General features: G+C 49.8%; 2 protein-coding genes and 1 pseudogene across 9 annotated transcripts; 2 read left to right on the top strand and 1 right to left on the bottom strand.

Annotated features, from left to right (window-relative positions):
- The first annotated feature begins 2622 nt into the window (after positions 1-2622).
- LOC125511382 (uncharacterized) lies at positions 2623-21309 on the top strand. Of its 8 annotated transcripts, none has more exons than XM_087546507.1 (12): positions 2623-2925; positions 3194-3765; positions 4185-4461; positions 4760-4910; positions 4998-5377; positions 5474-5638; positions 18455-18607; positions 18668-18703; positions 18827-19068; positions 19147-19645; positions 20093-20369; positions 20448-21309. In XM_087546507.1, exons 7-12 carry the CDS (start codon positions 18569-18571, stop codon positions 20894-20896), a joined length of 1542 nt encoding a protein of 513 aa, XP_087402633.1. In that variant the 5' UTR covers positions 2623-2925; positions 3194-3765; positions 4185-4461; positions 4760-4910; positions 4998-5377; positions 5474-5638; positions 18455-18568; the 3' UTR covers positions 20897-21309. The 8 variants fall into 8 exon arrangements, with proteins under 8 accessions (XP_087402633.1, XP_087402632.1, XP_087402629.1 ...); XM_087546506.1 differs by having other exon boundaries at positions 18821-19068; XM_087546503.1 differs by having other exon boundaries at positions 18668-19068.
- Positions 3569-5041, top strand: LOC125543027 (octanoyltransferase LIP2p2, chloroplastic-like). The gene is made up of 4 exons (XM_087514864.1): positions 3569-3765; positions 4185-4461; positions 4760-4910; positions 4998-5041. Exons 1-4 carry the CDS (start codon positions 3569-3571, stop codon positions 5039-5041), a joined length of 669 nt encoding a protein of 222 aa, XP_087370990.1.
- Positions 12865-14437, bottom strand: LOC125511380 (acyl transferase 7 pseudogene; annotated as a pseudogene).
- Positions 21310-21939: the final 630 nt, after the last annotated feature.

Here is a 21939-nt window from a genome sequence, read left to right as displayed (position 1 = left end):
TCCACGGGATATCGACGAAATCTTCGCGGAACAGAAAACTTTGAAAAAACTAATTTGAGAGATAACTAAGTTTTATGTTGGCTCACCGTTTGATCTAGCCCAACTACACCGTCCGATCCGTTCATTTCTGCCTGTGGAAATGTTAATCCACGCACGTCTGGCACTGACCAGCCCCACCGAAATGTTAGGGTTTTAGCCGTGGCAATAGAAGGGTCATCTCGATGGGTCCGGAATAAAATGTATCAGTGGGACTGAAATTATAAATTAAGGTGTTTGACAGATGTGATTAGAAAATGTGACTGAGGGTTTTTGAGCAATATCATTAAGCACTTTGATAAACAACTACATCAACAATACCTCATCCTCTTTTAGCATTGTCTTTCTTAAGAGACTTAATGTGATCTTTGATCACTAAACCAAAAATATAGGGTCTTGGGTAGCCAAATTTGTTCTTCGCATTTTGAAAGGGCTTACACCTTATGTCCTTGCCACATCATATCATTGGACTTATCTAAAATATTATAGATAAAAATATTAATTTAATAAAAATATGTTGACATCAATTATCAAAACACTAAGAGAGTAAGTGTGCTTTCAGTGTGCCGACACGACATGGCCTTCTTTTAAATATTTATAGTAAAAAACACTCAAAATACATGCTTATTAAAGGTAAACATCTCGCGTAACAGCTCATTCAATATATATATGTCGTGCCTGGGCCTGATGTCGCGGCACGCGTGGCACAACCCTACAATTGGCCGATGTAGGCCGTGCCATGCCAGACACATGTAGCAGTGGGCTAAGCCATGCTGGCCCACTTTGTTAGGTTTGAACCAACATATATTTCCTCCGTTTTTTAAAAAATGTACTTTCAACTTTGTTGAAAAGTCAAATTTTTTTATATTTGACTATATTTATGCAATAATAGGCCAATATTTATGACATCAAATTAGTAGCATTAGATCCATGAGAAAAATAGTAGCATTAAATTCATAATAAAATATATTTGAATCATATATCTATTTGATTTCACAAGCATTGATATATTTTACCCAAAAAAAGATTTCGCCCTGCTTTATATATAAAGCATCGACCAACAGTGCCTGATATAACCGTACTCATCCACCACAAACGCACACACACCCAAGACATGATGCATAAGCGCTGATCGCAGCAACACATTCCCTAGCACTACAAGAGCCGCCAGGGGCTTCATCCGTGAACACCACCGCGAAGAAGTGAAGCCGCATATGACGAACCGTGGGCTCCAAGGCGGCGCCTTCAGGAAGGATACGGCACCGGAGCGTCGTCACTGCCCGATCCGAGGATCAGAGTTTTCCCTGGAGCAACACGACGAGCAATGATAGCCGCGACGACGCCTTCAAGAAGAGAGCGATCTACGCGGTCGCTAGTCCGTCCGAAGATAGAGCAGGTTTTCACCCCGGCCAACCTTCATCACCACCGAACGCCACACCCCGGCTACCACGCCGCCCACACGGCCGTGGCAACCGGGCAGCACGGAGGCATGAGCTCTGCCCAGGAGCCCCGCGCCACCACCACCAGGGCCGCTGCCCCAGAATCCAAGACCTTGACACCAAGTCCCCCGAGCCCCACCGCTACCCCAACCGCAAGAGACGGGCGGAAAGGATCCGCCTTCCGCATCCCTGGCCGGTCTCAGTGCCAAGACCCAGTAGGCCGGCGACAACAAGCCTCCATCGAGCCGTCCTGCTACACCGGGCGCGAGACGAGCGCAAACCTGCTGCCGGGCGCGAGACATGCCGATCCTGCTGCCAGGCGCGAGACCAGCTCGGTCCTACGGCATCGGGTGCGAGACGGTCGATGGACCGTAGCCGGGAGAAGGCCAGCCCTCCAGCAAGAGAAGCGAACGGACGCCGAGGAGAGGGGTCGAAGGCTGACACAGGCAACTTACAGTCGAGCCGATGGCAGAACAATCTGGCCGCCGCCACAATCAACCTGCCACCACCACATCACATGCGCCTCCACGCCCTGGTCAGAACCACCCGAAGCCCCGCCACCCCGCACCGGAGTAGCTCTGACACCGGTCGCAACACCACCACCTCCACAGGGTCGCCAGCCACCCCCGCCACCGGTGACTATTACATCCACCGGATCTGGGCCGGGATGCCTAGATTCGCCGCCAGCACGACCGAGACCACCAGACCCCACAAGCCGCAGGAGGGAGGGGGGAAGGAGCCGTCGGCGGGCCACAAGGGTGCGGGGCGAAGCGCCAGAGTAGGAGCCGACCGGGACCCGACGCCACGGGCAAGAGGAAGGCGGCCCACGACGCCATCCATCCGCACACAGGGGAGAACCGCCCCGCCGCCGCCTCGGCTACACGGCCTTTGGCCGACGGCACCCCAGCGACAGTGAGGAAGGGGGAGGCGGGACGAAGGAGGCGCTAGGGTTGCCTCTCGACGGCGCCCGCGGGAGCGCCTCGGGAGGGAGAGGGGAGGGGCACCCATCGCACAAACTCGATCAAATTTTAAGATAGTTTGATCTTTCAACAAAATTGAAAGTACACTCTTTCAAAGACGGAGGGAGTATAACTTATAAAGAGGAAAATGATTCTAAAAAATAAAATAAAAAACAATTTCCCTTCACAAAACAGCTCCCTGAGAATCGGCCGTTCGTCCCCTGGTCTCGGGTTCCCCGTCGGGGCGCCGTACCGGCGCCGTAGCTCCGTCTTGCCTGCGACTGCCCCCGCTTCCCCCGTCTCCCCTGCGACCGCGCCCACTCCTCCTTCCCCGGTTTCCCCCGCGACACCGCCGCCGCCTCTCGCGCCACCGTCTCCCCCGCCTCCCAAGTCTCTCGACCACCGCCGGACGCCGCCCCTGCTTCCCCTCCGTCAACCACGACCTCCTCACCGCCCAGCACCTCGTCTCCCTCTCGAATCGACCGAACTCGGTGAGTGCCTCCCCTCCTCTCCGTCTACTCGATTCAAAGTTGTTGCTGGAGGTTACTGCCTCCCCCTGATTCAAAGTAGTTGTTAGTTTGTTACTGCTGTTGCTTGATACTGATAGTGTTGTGTGAATGATGCCACTGATAGATGTTGGTAGTGCTTGATGTGGTGTATGCTGCCACTTCAAATGGGGAATGGCCATTTTCTTGCTGTCTATTATCTGGTGTATGCTGCCACTGCTAATCCTCATTCTGTTGCTATATATCTCTACAGTATATCATAGATGGAACAGCTGAAAAGAACTGGACGACTGTTTCTGCACACAGCCCATTTCTCAGAATCTGATTCTCTGGGCCGATAAGCTGAAAAGAACTGGCCATCAGTTTAGTTGGTGCCGTGCAGCCGCCATCAATTCCTCACCATTGGCTGGAAAAAATTAAGTAACATTTATTCAACTTGTGTGGAAAGTATTAACCGACTGTGTTAAATCCCTGTGATCTTGGAGTTACCGGCACCCGTGCGATTTGATTCGCGCCTATCCAATCCAGGCCGGCCAGGTTTCTTCCTCCTCGGGTTTGGTTCCACCCCAGCCCGGCACAGAAGTCCATCACCTGCGGGTTTGGTTCCACCCCAGCCAGACTCGAGAGCATGATTTCTTCTGCCATCCGGGTCTCTGCCCCTCTCTGCCACAGCATCCTGCTCTTCCAGGCCGCTGCCAGGGACTCCTCGGTGTGCTCCCGAGGGGGAAGGCTGGGCCTCGCCGCGGGTTTCTGCTCCGGTCCTATCGCCGCCGTGTTGACCAACGCGGCCCTGGTGGCTGATGCCTATCGCATCGGTAGGAGGAGGTACTCTCGATTCGTTAATTTTATTTGCTATGGTTAGTTTTATTCAAAGGTCTGACCAACAATTTGAATGAGTCTCAGCTACGAAGATATGTGCCATTTACTAGTAGTAAAGAATGCGGCTGCATTTGTTTTGTTTAGCACAATGCTTAGTTGATGAGCTCTTCTTAATGATTTTGGTCAAGGAGTTGCAGGAATGCACTTGAGCACAAGCAAATCGGGTTACTGTTCTGTTCTGCACAATATTTGCCCATGATGTATTTACAAGCTAGGTAGCTCCAAATAATTTTTGTAATGATAGGTTTGCTGTCTGCATTACCACCTGAACTGAAGCTGTGGGCACTTCTGTAGCATGTCAGCCTTCTATTGCTTGCTTGTATGGTGTCGTCATCGTGGCGAATGACACTCTTTGTATTCAACAGGTGTGAACTCTTTGATCTCCATCGGCAGATAGTTCCTCTTGTTGATTCATGGGGTTGGCAGAAGTCCGTTGTTGAGAGGAGGAAACCGTTGGTAGGCATAGACATGGACACAGATGAAGATCACTCGGACACCTTAATCGTGCTGCAACATCCACCGGTTTATACACTGGGCAACGGCAATAGTGAGAAGTACCTCAATTTCAATATAGAAGAATCTCCTATTGAGATTCATCGTATTGACCGTGGTGGGGAGGTGACATATCATGGTCCTGGACAGGTATTTGTTAGTTATTTTAGGTGTATTGTGGGTCTGAATGTGTACTTGCGCCCACCATTGTTTCCAGTTTAGTTTTCTGCTTCAAGGTAATTAAGTCTGAAGTAACCTAAGCTTCAAAGGAAAGTAAATAATGAACAAATAAGGTTTTCCATATCCTTTTTGGTTAGATCAACCGATGACCATTTTGAAATAAGAACAAACTTCCTGACTATCGAAATATTGAACACAAAATCTTAGTTATTCATGTTTTTTTTGTAGCTTAACACTATTATCTCACAATCAATTATTGCTTTCTTAGCTTGTTCTGTACCCGATCCTCAATTTGCGGTATCAAAAGAAGGATCTCAACTGGTACCAAAGATCACTTGAAACTGTGATCATTCGTGCCCTTCAGTCCGCATTCTCTATCAAGGCATCAACAATAGAAGGCCTCACTGGTGTTTGGGTTGGTATGTTACTATCCATTTGGATACTGCAAAATGTTTGTCATGTTGTCACATATCTTTCTTAACTTGTACACTCTATTTCCTCTCCAGGGGATCAGAAAGTTGCAGCTATTGGTGTTATGTGTGCAAGATGAATAGTATATCATGGTCTAGCGCTTAATGTCACAACTGACCTAAGCCCTTTTGAACACATTGTTCCCTGCGGCATAAAGGGCCGTGGCGTTGGGAGCATTAAGCAGATATTGCAAAAGGCTTCCAATGTTAGAGAATATAACGATGCAGAACTGATGGATATAGCTTACGAGTCGTTGATCAAAGAGTTTGCCGAGTTTTTCCAGCTCTCTCTGGAAGCCAGCCCTGATTTGTATCTTTAGCTAGAGAACATTACCAATCAACTGCAGAATGTTTTATTAGATTATCGGAACTAGACCTGCGAAGAAGTCAGAAACAAATACAAGCTGATAGCAGAGGTAAGCTTTTATTCAAAAGTGCAGTCTCCTTCAGTCTGGTAGTTGCAAAACTAGCGATCCATGTGCATGAATTCAAGCTTTTGCTTCACCTGCAAGGTCGGGCTTGGAAACCATTTTCAGCAAAAGCACATCACTTCCTTTGGTGGTAGAAGCTGACCCTTCTGCCTTCCCGTGGACACCCAGCCACGCCTTGTAGGTGCGGTGCTTCGTTTCTCGATGCCCTCATAGACGGACGCGACATGTTTTCGGCACCCCTTCCAGGTGATCTTGCCGCATTTTTTGCACTCCACCTTGTAGCATATTGTGTGTTCTCCTCCTTAAGATGATCACTGAGCCCATGTTGGCTGGACTGGCTAGGGCATCCTTTGCTCTCCATGTACTCAACATTTTTTTTTGAAAAATCACCGGGGGGGGGGGGGGGGGGACCTGAATATATTTCTCATTTTTGTAACCCAACGTCTGTCCGATTACAAAGGTGAATTACATAAGCACGTGTAAGCGTGATAAGAAGTAGGAACGCCATGAAGAGGCGGCCTGCTTATGCGCCGGTTTCTTCATCCGGTGCGTCCAGAGCATAAGGTCATTAATGATTCGCTTGAGGGTGAAGATGCTGTGGTGGTTCTGTTGCTTGAAAGTCATGGCGTTTTTGGAGTCCCATATTTTCCATAGGATAATGAGGAGGATGGAGTGCCATATTAGCGCGTCCAGCTGGTTGGGGAGGCGGCAGTCCCAAAGGTTGTCGATGGAGTTGGGTGGCGATAGTCCAAGTCGCTGCCATATTCTCTGAGCGAGGGGGCAGTGTAGGAAGATATGCGACGTGGTCTCCCCGTCGAACCCACACCGTGGACATAGCGCGTCTGGTACGATGTGCTTGCGGATAAGGTTGCTTTTGGAGTTGAGTCTTCCACGAAACAGAAGCCATGCAAAGATTTTCACACGGTTTGGAACGCATGAAGACCAGATTGCAATGGCATGGGCGTCGACATCATTGTCGGCCATGACCAGCTGATAAGCGGCCCGTGTAGAGAAACTGAGGCCACCGTTTAGGTAGCGCTCGTCCGGTCCCAGCGATACCTGGAAATCCTGCAGGAGAGACAACAAAGAGCACAACTCGGTAGCGGCATTAGATGTTAGGCGGTCCCGTAGGATTGATTCTAGACCGTGGTTCAAAACAGCAGCCACACGAGCGAGGGGGGTGGTGGTGTGTGAGTAGAGGCAGGGGAAGAGAGTAGCGAGTGATTGTTGGTGTAGCCAAATATCTAGCCAAAAATAGGTGTTTGTTCCGGACTGTATGATGACGAAGGAGATGGAGTGTAGAGCTGGTAGTTGGTGGTTTATGGTTTGGCATAGGAAGGAGTGGCTGTTTTGTGGAGCGATGAGAGCATTTGGGTGTTGAAGGTCGATCCAATCTTGCCACGGAGTTTGGTTCGGTAGCAGAGCTTTTATGGCAAATTTCATTATTAGACAGTTATTCTGAACATGGAGATTTTTTAGACCTAGACCACCTAGCCTTTTGGGCTCACAAACATTTTTCCAGGCAACTAAGCATTGAGCACCGGTGCAAGTTTCCTCTGCGGCCCAGAAGAAAGCGCGGCGAATGGAGTCTAGGGTTTTCAGCACACTTTTTGGGATGAGAAAGACTGACATAAAATAGACGAAGATGGAGTCAAGGACAGCAGACAGAAGGATGAGCCGGTCGCCCTTGGATAGGATTTTTGCTCGCCAACCTGACAAGAATTTTCGGCATCGTTCGATAATGGGTAAAAAGGCGTTTGGGGGTAGATGGGTCGGTGCCAGGGAGGCCTAGGTAGATTTGTGGAAAGGTCGAGGTTGTGCATTGCAAGGTGGTAGCAATGGAGTCTGCCACAGAAGGGCAAACATGCATAGGTACGAAAGTAGTTTTTGTGTAGTTTATCGTGAGGCCTGTAGCGATCGCAAAATTTTGGAGAATGTGTTTTAGCTGCATGGCGGCGTTATTGGACGCCTTGGCGATTATGAGGGTGTCATCGTCATATTGTAGAACGGTCGGTGGCAGGTGTGTGAACAGTGGGTGTGTTAGGTGCCGAGCGTCGCAGTGTTGTGTGATCATTTGTTGAAGGAGGTCAGCAACGATGATGAAAAGGTAGGGTGATATGGGGTCTCCTTGTCTGAGTTCGTTCTTGCAGTTTATCCAGTTTCCTGGGAGCCCGTTCAGCATGACGGCCGTTTTTCCTGTTGAGAGGATATCCTGGATCCAGGCCGTGAATTTTGGCGGGAAGCCGCGGCAGTGGAGGATGGCGTGGAGAGATTCCCAGGAGAGAGTGTCGAAGGCTTTTGAGAAGTCTAGTTTTATGACCATGGTTGGGGCTTTTCGATTATGGCAGGAGCCGATGAGGTCCGTAGCATAGATAAAGTTTTCCGCGATGCAACGGTCTAAGATAAAGCCAGTCTGGTTTCCGTGAACAAGCAGTGGGATCAGCGGTTTAATCTGTTGGTGAGGATCTTGGCGGCGGCTTTGACGGGACAGTCTTGAAGAGAGATCGGGCGGTAGGATCCTGGAGTATTTGCCTCTTCTATTTTTGGCAGCAGAATTAGGTGGGCGCGGTTTAAGCATTCAGTTTGTGCAGAGAGGTTTTGGAAAGCTGTCATAAATGAGAAGATGTGGTTTTTTACGAGATTCCAGTATTTTTGATAGAAGAGGGGGCCAAAACCATCCGGTCCGGAGCTAGCTAGGGGGTTCATTTGCATGAAGGCATCTTTTATTTCATCATGAGAAAAGGTAGATTCTAGATTGAGTAGTTGGGGCAGCGGTTGGGGGTAGAATTGTTGTGGCTGGAAGGCTCAGAATGTAGGCGGTGCGCAGCCTATGATGGATGTGAAGTGTTGCTGAAGAATGACAGCTTTTTGGTCGTGGGAATGGAACTCCGTCCCATTTTGTAGGAGGGAAGTTATGGTGTTCTTTCGCAGTCTCTGGGAGGCGGCGGCGTGGAAATACTGAGAGTTCTCCTCACCGTGAATAGCAGCGCGCACTTTCCCCCGTTGCTTCCAAAAAGCCATTTTTTCCGAAATAGCTAAGTGTAGAGCATTTGAGACAACAAGTCTTAATCTGTGTTCGGCTCGAGAGAGTGGTCGGGCTTCTTCTTTTAGGTCGAGGAGGTTTATGACTTGTTTTGCTGCTGCTTCGCGGAGGTGGGCTGGTGATCTTTTGGATGCCCACTGTTTGAGAGAGGAACGTGTTGTTTTGAGGGCTTTTGACAAGGCGGCTGCTGAGTTTATTCGTTGGGCTGATTGGCGGTTAGCGGCCCAGCATTTCTGCACGATGTTATGGCATTCTACGGAGAGAGTCCATGCGGACTCGAATCTAAAGTGGCGTGGTTTTGGTACACCTGTCTGGATGCGTAGGATTAGGGGTACGTGATCTGATGTGATGCGTGGCAGTGAGGACAGTGTTGTGTTAGGGAAGTAATTATTCCATGACAGATTAAAGAACGCCCGGTCGAGTCATTCTAAGGTTGGCAAAGAGCGTTTGTTAGACCAAGTGAAGCGTCGGTCGAGCAGTGGGAGTTCGAGTAGGGCTAGCTCATTGATCATGCTGTTAAAAGCATCTGCTTCTCGTTGGTGAAAGTTGTGGTTATTTTTTTCGTGCGAAAAACGTACAAGGTTGAAGTCTCCTACTATTAACCAGGGCGTGTGGTCGTCTTGTTTTATCGTTCTGAGCTCATCGAGAAAAGCTTGTTTGAGGTTGCGACTTGCGGGAGCATAGACGTTTGTGATGATAAAGGGTTGTGGGTGCGCAAGGGACGTGAGTTTGATCGATGTAGTAAAGTTGTTGTGCGTGTGGGAGAGCACTGAGAAGTAGTTTGAGTTGAAAGCCGAGATTGTTCCCCCAGCCGAGCCATCGGCCGGTAAAAACACATGTTGGTGTAGAGAGTGAGGTAGGAAGGATCGTAATTTTTGTTCAGTAATGTCATTTAGTTTTAAGTTCTGAGAGGATGTCAGCGCATTTTGACACATCACCAAGACCTCGTACATCCCATGAACAGATAGATAGGGTGGTGTTACTCATACAGATAGGAGTACACCAGACACTTAGACGAGAGCAAACTACTGATATGAAATGCTAGGGAACAATAAACTAAGGGGTAGTTGAGGCAGACACAAGGTTTGCCCTGTGCACATAAGCTAGGGGATAAGTAGACCCGATCGGTCGATTCGCGGTAGGGACAACAAGTCACCGCTAGGCCGCCACTTGGGCGTGCGTGGGATAGTTGGAGCATCATGGCAGAGTGTCAGCACCGCCGTCGTCGCTGCTGTGATCAGCATGAGCGATGGAAGCAACAGCATCGCCGTCAGCCCCGCACAGAGCAGCAATCTCCGCAAGGGCTGCGGCAGAAGCAGGCGGGGCTTCAGGAACATCGAGCTGGGTGTTGTGGATGGCGTCCTTGAGAGCCTTTGCGACGTCGGAGGCAGTGAGGCGCGCGGCTTTTGCCCTGATAGCCCTAGTAGTCATATCAGTGAAGACAGAGGGCTCTTTGGCGGCCAGGCGGGAGCTGCGGTGAAGGCTTTTTGTCTTGTCCGCCGAGTGTTTGGGGCAGTGCCGCAGCTTGCGAAGCACGGACTCATGTGTGGCAGAATCTGTAGGGTCCAATGCTACGGTGGTCATTGATATGGTATGAGAGATTTGCAGATTTTTTGCTGAAGGGGGACAAGGCGTAGCGATAAGTGTACCAGGGGATTCGGTTCCAGCCGAGAAAGTGAAGGCTGCTGCATCGCTGTCGAAGTTGGACGAGGTGGAGCTGTCATACTGGCAGAGCGCTGACGGCAGCTGCAGGGCGGACGGAGGAGGAGGGGCGTTGAGGACGCCGTTGACACCGTCGGCCGCGAGCGGGGGCGCTGGCAGGAGTACACCCCCGACATCCGCAGCGAGGCGTGGGGTGGGGCGCATGATGGTAGCAGTCGAAGATGATGAGTCGGCGGCAGGGCACGCCAAGGGAGGCGAGGCACGCTGGGACAGGGGGGCGGAGTCGCCGTCCGATGAGATGTGGAGGACGGGGAACTCCCTCCCCCCCCGCAGGCCCCTCGTCCCCAGAGGAGACGAGCAGGGGCATGTCGACGGAGCCGCCGATGTTGTTGGGGGGAGGTGGAGTGGTTGCGAGGACAGGGGACGGCGGCGGGCCGCGAGGCAACTCGTCAGCAAAGCCCCCGGGGGCGTGGCGTGTGTAGTTGCCGCGGTTGGGGAAGTGGTCGTCCGCGTCCGAGTCCGAGTCGGAGTCGGAGGAGAACGGTGATGGGTCAACAGGCCCCATCGGGTCGAGGATCGTGGCGAGCTTGGTGATCTTGACGATTTTGATGTCGTTGGAGGGAGGGATCTGGATTGGCAGGGAGTCCGGAAGGTGTTTGCGTCGATCGACCATGACGAGGGCGCGGACTGCTGTGAAGTCACGGCCCTTGAGGCAGTAGTGGTCGACGGAGCAAACGTCGCCGAGGCGGCTAAGAGCCCACCGGATCCCAGCGTCATGCCAGAGCTCGTGCGGGAATTCCGCAGCCAAGTTTGTATAAGTTGTTGTAATTTTGCAGCTTGTAAAATAAAACTAGTAAACACCACGTGGGAGGAGAGGAACTCTGAACGTTCTTGTCATGTCTCTTGCTAGTTGCCACAATCGTCACTCGGTTCATTTTGCTTACGAAAGTGAATAGGTGACGAGCACCTTCCTCTCTGTATAGACAGTTGGATACTTGATGTCACAAAAAAAGGACAGTTGGATACTAGATGTTACAGAACAAACCTAGATGAAAGTAAAAAATGAAACTCTAGATTGGATACGAGAGAGACAATTGTTATGTATCTGGTACCTTCTGAACACTTGCCTTCTGAACTGAGCAAAACTCATGTCGCCTACCCGATGCAAAAATGTACTACCTCTGTACACTAATATAGAACGTTTTTGCAGTTTAACTTGTACCGACGTCTTACATTAGTTTAGAGAGGGAGTAGATTTCAACAATAACTCCGGAGCCGATAGAGTTGCATATGTTCAGCGATCTTGGAGTTAGCTTGGTTCCTGGAATATTTTGATCCGTTCCTCATGGCGGATCAGACGGCAACGGATGGAGACCAGGATTCAGAACCCAGAGCGACTAACCAAACCAGCCACCCTGCACAGTGTCAGACAGAAGTATTAACCAACCACGCCGCACAGCGTCAGACAAAAAGATCAACCAACCAGCCAGATGCTGCGCGACCACCATCATCATTAAACTATGCCCCTCTAACAAACCACGCACAAATGGTCCATAAGATTAGATGCGTGGGATCTTTTATATATTGTGGAGTAGGAGTAGATCATATCATTTGTCTAGATCATCGGACGCGCAGTAGCCGAGTGAGCTTAATCAAATGGGATTTGGTGATCAGCTCACCCATGTGGTTAGCTTATTATCTGGTCTTCTTTTTAAGATTTATCGCCTGGAGCATCCGTGGTTGGCATTCCGACTTATCTAAGCGGGGGCGTGCGGAGCGTTTTGGTTGGCATGCAGATCTAGCAGACATGTTTTGGTCAGACTGCAGTGTGACAGCCTGCTGCCTGTCAGGTGAGCTAACTTGCTGCGATAAGCGACTGTTTAATGCCGCACTGGTCCACTAGGAAGACAGTAAGATGGGTGTCAGTGTAATACACTGTCCACTCAGGAGCAAGAGATTCAATTACGATCTACTCAACTGCATCCGAAGCTCTGACGGTCTGAGCTCAACTCCATTAAGCCGGGTGCAGAACAGGTTATGTTGCAAGTTGCAACGAGATGCATGCTGCAACTAGCAGGTAAACAACATAGTACATGGTCAGAGCTCAGAAGATGATCCAAGTGGGCCTGCTAAACTGTAGCGCAATGTAATTAATACGCGTTTGAGCGTCAACTAATTCCAAACGCAGGGAGTACTCTCCTAATCTGCAATGCACGCTACTACGGCGGATGCCAACCTCCTTTCAGTCAGTGAGTGACGGGAGAACAAGAGCTCTGTGTCCAATAATAGTTTATTATACTCCACGAAAAACGAGTTCAGTTGGTGGAGGGGAACTTTTGGTTCCTGGGTACATATGTACCCTATATGCAATTTTTTTTAGTAATTCAATAAAAAGTCAAAAATTTCTAAAAATATTTTTGATAAAAACTTGACCTTCCATTGTACTAGTGAGAAAACTGACAAAAACATAAAATTCCTTTTTGACTTTTCAAAAAAGACAAATTTCCGGTCAAAATAGCGTGAATAGTGATCTATAGTAGCAAATAAATTTTGTCTTTTTCACTGTGAAGTCAACATAGTTTTCTTTTTTCTGAAAATGTGTATACTAGCGCGCAAGTAAGTCAATTTTATTCTAAAAATAGTTTCTTAACTATTTTGACTTTTTGTTTAACTATTAAAAATAAATCCCCATATAGGGTACATATGTACCCAGGAACCATTGGGTATTTCCCTTCAGTTGGTGGCTTTCCACCAAACCCATACAATTAACTCCCCAAATTCAGGACCAGTTGCTTATTATCAGTCACGCTACACACCATCAATCCACCCATCAACCAATCCAATGCAACCGTATCTATTTCTAATCACGCATCCTTTTGCCTTCGGCTTCACTTCTTCTCCGGCTCCGGTCAGTTCATGTCGAGCATTCCCTGGTGGAAGGCGGCGACGCGGTTGGGCGTCACGCACTGGGTGATGAGCCGCGCCCCTGGCTTGTGCGCCCACGGCTTCACCAAGATGCACGTCGTGATGTAGTCCAGGTTCATCAGGGGCACGACGTGCGCCGGCGGCCCCCAGCCGTAGTCCACCTCCGCGAACCCGAGCCGCGTCCAGTCCGACACCAGCAGCATCCGGTAGTCCGACGTGATCTGATACGGGTCCTCGCCGCCGTCGGCGCCGGCCTCCCCGGTCGCCCACCGCGCGAACTCCGACGGCATCCGCCTCTTGCCATCCTTGATGATCTTCACCACTTCCGGGATCGAGGAGCCGGACACCTTGCCTGCGGGCGCGGAGACGAGCATGATGTAGTAGCAGTTGCCGTAGAACCCGGCGCCGGCGCGTGGGAGCGTGGCGTGCAGGAGCGGCCGGGCGTTCATGGCGAAGCAGAGGTGCACGGTGGACTCCGGCTCGAACCCCGCCGCACGGGTGTGGCTCTGCCACGCCTTGGTCACCAGCACCTCGAACGCCGAACACCAGGAGCCGGCGTGCTCCGTGTTGTACTGGGACTTGAAATGACCGATGTAGTCCGCGGAGATGTCCATGGCGAGGTACTCAAGACTCTTGGCGCCCGCGGGGCTCGGCAGGCTGCCGACGACAGCGTCGGCCGGGTCGGGGATGGCCTCACGGCCCCACTGCGGCTCCACCGCCAGGCCTTCCAGTCTCTGGCCGCGGGCGAGCTCGCCGACGGCGGCCATGAACTGCGCGGCGTCGGGGCTGTCGGAGACGGCGTGGCTGAAGCGGAAGCCGACGACGAAGCCGCCGCAGGCAAATGTGGTCACCTGGACGAGCAGGACGAGCTTGCGCACGTCCTCCTCCTGGGCAGGCGTGGGCGGGAGCAGCTCGTCCTTGGCTATCATCATCGGGTGCTCCAGGTACTCCACGTCCTCCAGGGCGCAACCAGCCACGGCCTCCGTGAACCAGACGCCGCTGCCATCGCCGCCGCAGTCGACCTGCAGTAGCCCACCTTCCTCCGTGAACCCCAGGCGTCCCGCGAGAGGGTAGTAATTCACCAGGGCCTGCGCCAGAGCCCGCTCGATGGTGCTCGCCGGGCTGCCGGAGACGTCCCGATCAAGAGTCGGCTTGAAGACGTGCAACGACTCGATGAGCGCCATCTGGGTAGGGTACCGGTCGAGCCAGGACAGGCGGAGCGGGCCAACCGGCGTGGGCTCGGCCGGTGCCACCAGGCGCTGCGCCAGCCGCTCGACGGACTTGTTCACCGCCGCCATTGCAACAAAGCCGCAAGAACTGAATGGAGCTGGCGGGAGAGAGAGAGAAGTGATCGGTGGGCTTGGATGTTGGGCAGTTAGCTGACCGCTACTGCTCCTTGCTTGGATTTGGTGTGTGGTTGGTTGCTTGACTTGCCATTGAAGGGGAAGCGCATGGTATTTATAGGGCGTGTTGCGTAGGTTCTTGGTGGTGACGAGGATGAGAGTCGGATGGAAGCGGACCCAGGCCTGTGCGGTTGCTCTGCTCTGCGTCGAGCCGTCGGGGTCAAAAGGTGGTGGAGCGGCGCTTTCATAGCTCTATCCAGTTGGCAGTTGCAACCAAGCGCTGAATTCGACTACACAGGCACAACAGCTGATCTTACTAATAAGGGACAAGCTATATGTCACTCGTCTGAAAATAATAACATAGGTCAGTCAATTTTTTCAGCCGTCCGATGCGAAATCAAGGGCCCGATCTCCTTCTTTTACCTCCTGTTGTTCCTATTCTTCCTTCTAACCACCCCGCCGCCGCCGGTCTAGCCGCCTGCTTCCACCGCGTGTGGCGCTCCCGCGACCGCGTTGTCACACCGTCCTCCCCTAAATCAGCCCACTGTCGGTCTTGCCGCCGCCCCCGGCCATCTCCTCTAAGCCTGGCGACCACCCAAAAAATTCCCGGCAAAGTAGCACCTTACCTGCCACCCTAAGATGGATAGTGGGGGTGCTTCTTCGGCAAACCTGCACCCGCAACCGTAAGAGAGATAGTGGGGTTGTTCTTTGCAGACACCAGCGGTGATATCTTCGACGCTTCCTTCTTCCTTCTCAAAATCGACTGATCCGCTCAGGTGCGGACAAGAACAATAGCAACATCAACTGGTCTAGGGTGGCCATGTTCAACTGCGCTATTGCCACCATGGCACTCCGGGAAGTGGCCAGATCGGGGGCAAGATTCACCTGGATGAACAAGCAGCTCGCCCCGGTGCGATCAGTGCTGGATCGGGTGTTCATTTCGCCCGATTGGGAAATGTTACATCCCCTGTGCTCGTTGTTAGCGGAGACCAGAATTGGCTCGGACCATGTGCCCCTTGTTCTGTCCTCCGGGGAAGACAAGATACCGCAGAGCTCTCATTTCTTTTTCGAGACGGACTGGTTTGAGAACCCAGAGTTCGATTTTGTTTTCAGGGCGAAATGGATGCAATGTGTGACCTAGGCGGGGCCTCAACGGGGGTCCATGGAGTTCTGGAACGCAGTTGCGGGCCGCCTTCGTGCCAGCCTTAAGGGCTGGGGTTCCAACCAAAGCCGTCAAGATAAGATGCTCAGGGCGAGTATTGTCATAGAGATAGCGAAACTTGACGAACAGGCGGATGCTCGGGCCTTCTCTAAGCAAGAGTGGGCTCACCGATATGCTCTGGAGGAACAGGTCTAGGCCTTGCTTCGTGCCGAAGAGGAATACTGGCAGTGCCGCGGTGGCCTAAAGTGGACACTTAAGGGTGAAGCCAATACCAAATACTTCCACGCTTACGCCAACGGGATATGGCGAAAGTGCGCGATTCTTCGGCTGCAGTCTCAACAGGGGTTACTGCTAGCCCAGGTGTCATGGGTTTGTCACGGCAGATGTCCTCATGAAAGGACTTAGTTGTGGAGCCATCGCAACTGGTTAGCTTAAAGGGGTTAAACCGGACAAGGGGACGCGGGGAGTTTATACTAGTTCGGCCCCCTTCGATGAAGGTAAAAGCCTATGTCTAGTTGTGATTGGTATTGCTAGGGTTTCGATGACCAGGAAGCGAATCCGCTTTGACTGGCTCTCGAGTTGTTGTCTATTGTCCCTAAACCACTGCCGGGTCGTCCCTTTATATACATAGGTATACATAGGTTGACGCCCGCCGGTTTACAGAGTCCCGAAGCCGGATCATAGATGTGTTCGGTTTGGTCTCTACACTTCCTATCTTACAATGCAAGTTACATAATTAAGTCGGTTTACATCTACAGGCCTTAACTCGCCTCTGGGCCTTGGGCCTTCATAAAGCGCCATCATTCTTACATCTTCATGGGCTTCTAATCTTCATAAAGCTAACCGGCTACTCCTGGCCGGTTTACGTCTAGTAGTAATATCCCCAACATTAGGCCCCAGATTGGTTTGAACTTGTTCATGTCAATCTTCAATACTTAGAAAAAACTCCTCCTTTGCCTCTTCACCTTGATTTTGTAAAACGCCGTGACGTCATACTCCAGGATCATGATAAACCGCCCTGACGTCATCTATCCATTGAAGCTGAGGATTACCTTCATTAATGCATATCCAGTCATCGAGGCGACACCATTATTAACTATCCATTTTGAGCTCCTCGATTCCCGCACTTGTCGCTTTATCGCTTCGCCTAATAAATAGGGCCACGGGTCCTTATCATTTTTTCCCTTCGTCTCCCTCGCTTCTTCTTCCTCCCCGCGACACCTCTGCCCCTGAGCGCCACCGCCGTCACTGAGCTTCTCCTCTGCTTCGACAAAGGCCGCTGCATCAACCTGACTATTACCAGAGAACTGCGGTGTTCCTCCGTTGCTTCAACAGTCACTGTAAGTCCTTTTCTTTCCCCCCTTGTAGATCTGTCTAGGGTTTCCTTGTTCTTCGCAGTTCATTAAAGTTCATCGGAGTTCCGGTGCTGTTCTTTCCTGTTCCTCCTTAGTCTATAGATAGAAAATCTCAATGTTGATATATTCCGCGTAATGGTTTATTTTCCGCTACCACCACAAACTTTCTGCACGCGAAAAACTGATCTGAACTTTTACAACCTGCTTTGGGTCCTACACTTTTTAGGTCAAAATATTTTTGCCTTTCTGTCTTCGGTAGATCCAAAATTCCCATGTGATCCTGTGAAACTTGTTTTTCCTTACTTAGCCCTTTTCGCCTTAGATCTGTATCCTCTGTACCATGTAGGCGGTTTACCCTTGTAAAAAAACAATCTATCTCATACCATTAGTCCCCTAGTAAACCGGCAAACCTCCTTTACATTGATTGTAATAGTTCGGTTTAACAACACATTTATGCCCTTGATATGACCTTGTCATTCATTATTGTATTAGTCCTCGGTTTACACAATTTGACATATCTGTATATCTTTATTCCTATTGCATCTTGCGTGTCATCATGAATGATTTGTAAACCGGCATTTCCTTTCCAGCTTTTCGTTGCACAATGGCTAAACAGTTTGCCGCTTGCAACTGGGCTCGTTCCCGGGTCACCGAGGAACAGTTGAACGGAATGGTCAGTATCGACACTTTGCCTAAGAAAACTGAAATTCAATGGCGAGCTCCAGGAACAGAAAATTCTCCAACCCCAAGGCAGGGTGAGGTTGTGGTCTTTGTCGACCACATAGGCCGTGGATTCAAACTACCAGGGTCAAAGTTTTACCGAGATGTGCTTGCCAATTTCCAACTCCATCCTCAAGATATCGGACCCAACTCTGTGTCCAATCTATGCAACTTCCAAGTCTTCTGTGAAGTATACTTACAAGAAGAACCAACCGCTGAGCTGTTCCGGGACTTTTTCCATCTGAACCGTCGTACAGAGTTTGTAAATGGTCCCAACACTGAACTCGGCGGTGTCTCTATTCAAAAGCGGAAGGAAGTTGAATTCCCTCATGCCAAACTGCACAGTCACCCTAAGGAATGGAACCAGACTTGGTTCTACTTTAGAGATACCTCTCCTGAAGATGTGAATCCTCTTCCAGGCTACCGTGATCACCGGCTTTCCAACACTCATCCAATGCCGCAACGTTTGAGTTCCGCAGAACGGGCCAAATATGCCCCTCAACTCGCCAAGCTTCGGGCCTTTATGGCCAACGGTTTAATAGGCGTTGATTTTGTGCGTTGCTGGATATCTTGGAGCGTTTTGCCACTAAGCCGCCGCCCCGGTTTAATGTGTAAGTATACTGGTGAAGTTGAAGACCCCCAACGCCACATCAACATTCAGGTAACCGATGAAGAGGTCACTGAAAGCGTCAAGAAAATTTTGAATGAAACGGAACCAGTTTGTCGCCAAACCGGCTTGAACCCCTTCTACACTCAGAATAAACCGCCTGCTGTAAACACTATGCTTCCTTTTTATCTTGATATCTTTAAATTGTTCAACTTGTAAACTTTCTTCTGTTCGTGTACAAACAGGGTGATGATCCCTTCTGGAAGCAGAAATCCGCAGATAAAGCGGCCAAGCCATCCCGTCCCAAAACCAGAGCCGTCAAGCGTACCTCAAAGCGGAAAACGGCTGACCGGATCAGCATGGAACTTGATGAAGATGCAGATGATCTGGAAGTTGAGGTAGATCTTGACTCACTTGGCTCCCTTTTCATGCACCTCATTAACAATGATCTTTATCAGGAGGACGTAGAAGGGAACCAGGCTAATGATGTAGAGGTAATTCCCCTTTCTTCCGGTTCAGACTCTATGCCAACACAAAAAACCCGTCAAGCAGTCCGGAAAGTAAGCTTTTCTCATCCTCTTCCTTACTTGGATCCAACATTTATTTTGAAGACGCAGCAGCATGAAGCTCGCCGGGCAACCCGGCACAGTGGCCAACAAGTTACTTCGGCTGGTTTACCTGATACCCCGGTTCGGAAGCGTCGGTCTGAAGTCTCTCCCACTTCTGAAAATTCTTATCCCAAGACAGGTTATTTCAGACAACCTCTTAATCCGTCCGATTCAAATTATCAGGTGACACCTCCCTCATCTTCTGGCGAGTCAACAGCAACACAACTCCCTTCTCTTAAAACTGTAGCTGGGTAAGCATTCAAACCCTTTCTTCCAATGCATTGCAAATCTTGAATAAGATGCTAAACCTCTTTTAATTTTGTTTACAGAGCCAAAGCCAGACCCAGCAAGAAAGCTCGGGTCAACAATCCGTCAGAAGACCAGGTGGTTTTTGAAGAAGATCAAATAGGTGAACCGGACCAAACTTGTGAACCGAAGGGTCCTCATCCTGAAGCTACCTTTGATGATCCGCCCCTTCAAGACCAGAATATTGGTGAACAACCAGAAGCTGATCCTGCGGTGCCCGACACTGAACCGGCGGCTCCAAACCGGGCTAGTCCGGTGAAAGGCACTGATACTACTGAAGGCCAAGGAGATGATGTTATCATTACTGGCATGGGCCACAGCTCTCCTGGCCATCGTGTAATATTAGCTCAACACAGTGCCAAAGAGGAACGTGCTGCCAGGGAAAAGGGTAAATGGAGCACTGAGTTATCAAGTTATGCTCATCTTAGTGCTGAAGAACTTCAGTCCGGTTTCTTAAACCGTCTGCACTCAAACCGTGACTATGAAGCCGGTTTGGTGAACTTGATGAAGGAACGCTATGAGGTATTTTCATCTGCCTTTACTTCTTGATTCCAAAGTTGAAATGCTAGTCCAAGTAGCCCCAAGGGCCGTTTTATGATTTTAATCTTAAACCGGGTCTTTATAACACTTTAATCCTCTCGTACTGACCCTCAAAATGTCAGATCCTTAGTGAAAACCAAAACCGACACTTTACCAATGTAATTATATAGCCTTCCTCAGTGTAGCCCCCAAAGGCCGGTCTAGCTTTGTGAGGTAATCCAGGTCTTTAATCCATGCGTCCGTTTTGAGCAAATGTGCATTAGCCCCCAAGTGTCAAGGATAATCCTTACATTGTTCTGGAGACTTATAAAAGATGTAGTGAATCAGAGCAAATAGGCATTAGCCCCCAAGTACAAAGTGCATAACTTGTTATACGCTTTGTAATTAGAAAATACATATCCTGTTGTTGACATATCTTCATTGTTACAGGCCGAGCTAAGCAATAGAGATGCTCGAACGGCTGATTTGCAAGAGAACGTGAAGTCCCAACAAGCAGAAGCTGCGAAAGCCAAAGAGGAGCTGACTAAAGCCCTGACAGCGATGGAAAAGCTAAAAGAGTCTTTTAACAAGGAACGCGCTGACTGGGAAACCGAGAAGGCCGGTTTAACCAAAAGAGCCGAGGATGCCGAAGCAGCCCTGAAGCCAGTTGTAGATGAACTAACTGGTTTGAAGCGGCAAATCAACGCCATGACATCCGCCATTTTTGGTAAGTATCTCCTTATGCAGCTTGTCCAATTTATGAGATCTTATTATTTATCGGTTTGCTGATTTTAAACCGTGACAGGCACTCGTATTGCTCATCTGGGCACGGATATGCGGATGAAGCTTAAAGCGGCTTATACCTTGATTGAACAGCTGTACTCTGGATCCCAGCATGCTATTTGCACTGCGGCTTATAACAAACCGGCGCCATCACTGATAAAGGAAACTCTGGACAAGCTAGCCATGTTACCAGCCCGGATTACTGAACTGAAGAAGTCAGCCGCAAGAGCAGGAGCGCTGACCGCACTAATCCGGGCCAAAGCATGGATTCCAGATCTTGAAGCGGATGACATCATTAAAGGATATCCAGGTGTGAAGGAGGACGGTTCAAACTTCGACAATGATGATCTCCGAAGGCTAACAATAGAGATGCGGCCAATAGCCAGCAAACTGGCAGAAGATACAGACTTATCTCATTTCCAGCCGGCTTACGACCTTGAAGGGAAAAGACAGCCTGCCGAAATCCATTAAGTCGAAGAACTTGTGCCTACAATCCGTAAGCATACTTATGCTCCTGATATTAACCCCTCCAGCCTTATCCATGAAGAGGTCGTGTTTCAAGCTTTAACCGGAATCGATTGGTCGACGGTTGATTTCCAGCGTCTGGGGAGGGATGAAGAAGAAGTGATTGCACCAAATGACCCTCAACCATCAAACCGTCCAGACGAAGCATCTTAAACCGGCAGCCGGTTTACTAGCTATTGTGTGCCAATGCTGAAAAACAATTACTCAATTGGAGCCGTTTTGAAGCTTCGTGTAATAGGATAGCAAAAACTCCTTTATCTGTCATGCCATCGAGCATGTGTTGTGGTGCTTTGATATTCTGAAAACTTGCTCCACTTTTTGGGATCTATTTATGCATAGCCCATGACGATTTGTGTTTCTGTATACAAGAACTTGAAAGTGTCCTAGTGGTTTACCACTGGACGGGTCATAATGCCCAAACATAGACAATACTTGGATGGATAATCAAAGTATAATAATATCTGCAACATATCTCATTGGCTGTCCAACTACTTGTATGATAAAGGTGCAAACACCAATCCAGAGCATTTGATAACTCCGTCCTTAATTTGTCGGATTATGATCATAAACCGTACTGGGATGTAATAAACACCGGGTTTTCCTTATAACACTGACGACTTGTTAGTCAAAACCAGACCGGGTTAATGAACGCCGGATTATACCTGATCATGTACTGACAACTTGTAGTTGAAAGCCAAGCCGGGTTAAGGACGTCGGCCTATCAGAAGATATTATGAACCTCAACAAAGGCGAAAAACGTAGCAAATAGAACTCAAAAAGAACATGCGAGGCTTTTACGAGCTGCCAGGCTCCAAATCGAGGCTTTTCATGGGCTGCCAGGCCGCTGAGTTAAACCATTTAACAAAGCCTTTTAAGATGGGCCTCCCATTAACCAATCATCGTTTTAACTTTGACAAGTTCATGGTCTGTATAAGATTGACTTGTCAAACATTTGGCGGGTCATACCAGGATTATCTGGACAGGAGTGG

Source organism: Triticum urartu, chromosome 3A, assembly GCF_056163025.1.
Source record: "Triticum urartu cultivar PI428250 chromosome 3A, HENAU_Tu73, whole genome shotgun sequence".
In the NCBI taxonomy this organism is placed as follows: domain Eukaryota; kingdom Viridiplantae; phylum Streptophyta; class Magnoliopsida; order Poales; family Poaceae; genus Triticum; species Triticum urartu.
This window is presented reverse-complemented; position numbering and strand designations above follow the sequence as displayed.

Coding starts and splice junctions, on each gene's coding strand:
- LOC125543027 (XM_087514864.1), top strand. CDS start 3,569: ATGATTTCTTCTGCCATCCGGGTCTCTGCCCCTCTCTGCCACAGCATC. Junction 4,462..4,759: donor CATATCATGGTCCTGGACAG/GTATTTGTTAGT, acceptor TTGCTTTCTTAG/CTTGTTCTGTACCCGATCCT. Junction 4,911..4,997: donor CCTCACTGGTGTTTGGGTTG/GTATGTTACTAT, acceptor TTTCCTCTCCAG/GGGATCAGAAAGTTGCAGCT.
- LOC125511382 (XM_087546502.1), top strand. CDS start 18,569: ATGGAACTTGATGAAGATGCAGATGATCTGGAAGTTGAGGTAGATCTT. Junction 19,069..19,146: donor TCTCTTAAAACTGTAGCTGG/GTAAGCATTCAA, acceptor TTTTGTTTACAG/AGCCAAAGCCAGACCCAGCA. Junction 20,370..20,447: donor CATGACATCCGCCATTTTTG/GTAAGTATCTCC, acceptor AAACCGTGACAG/GCACTCGTATTGCTCATCTG.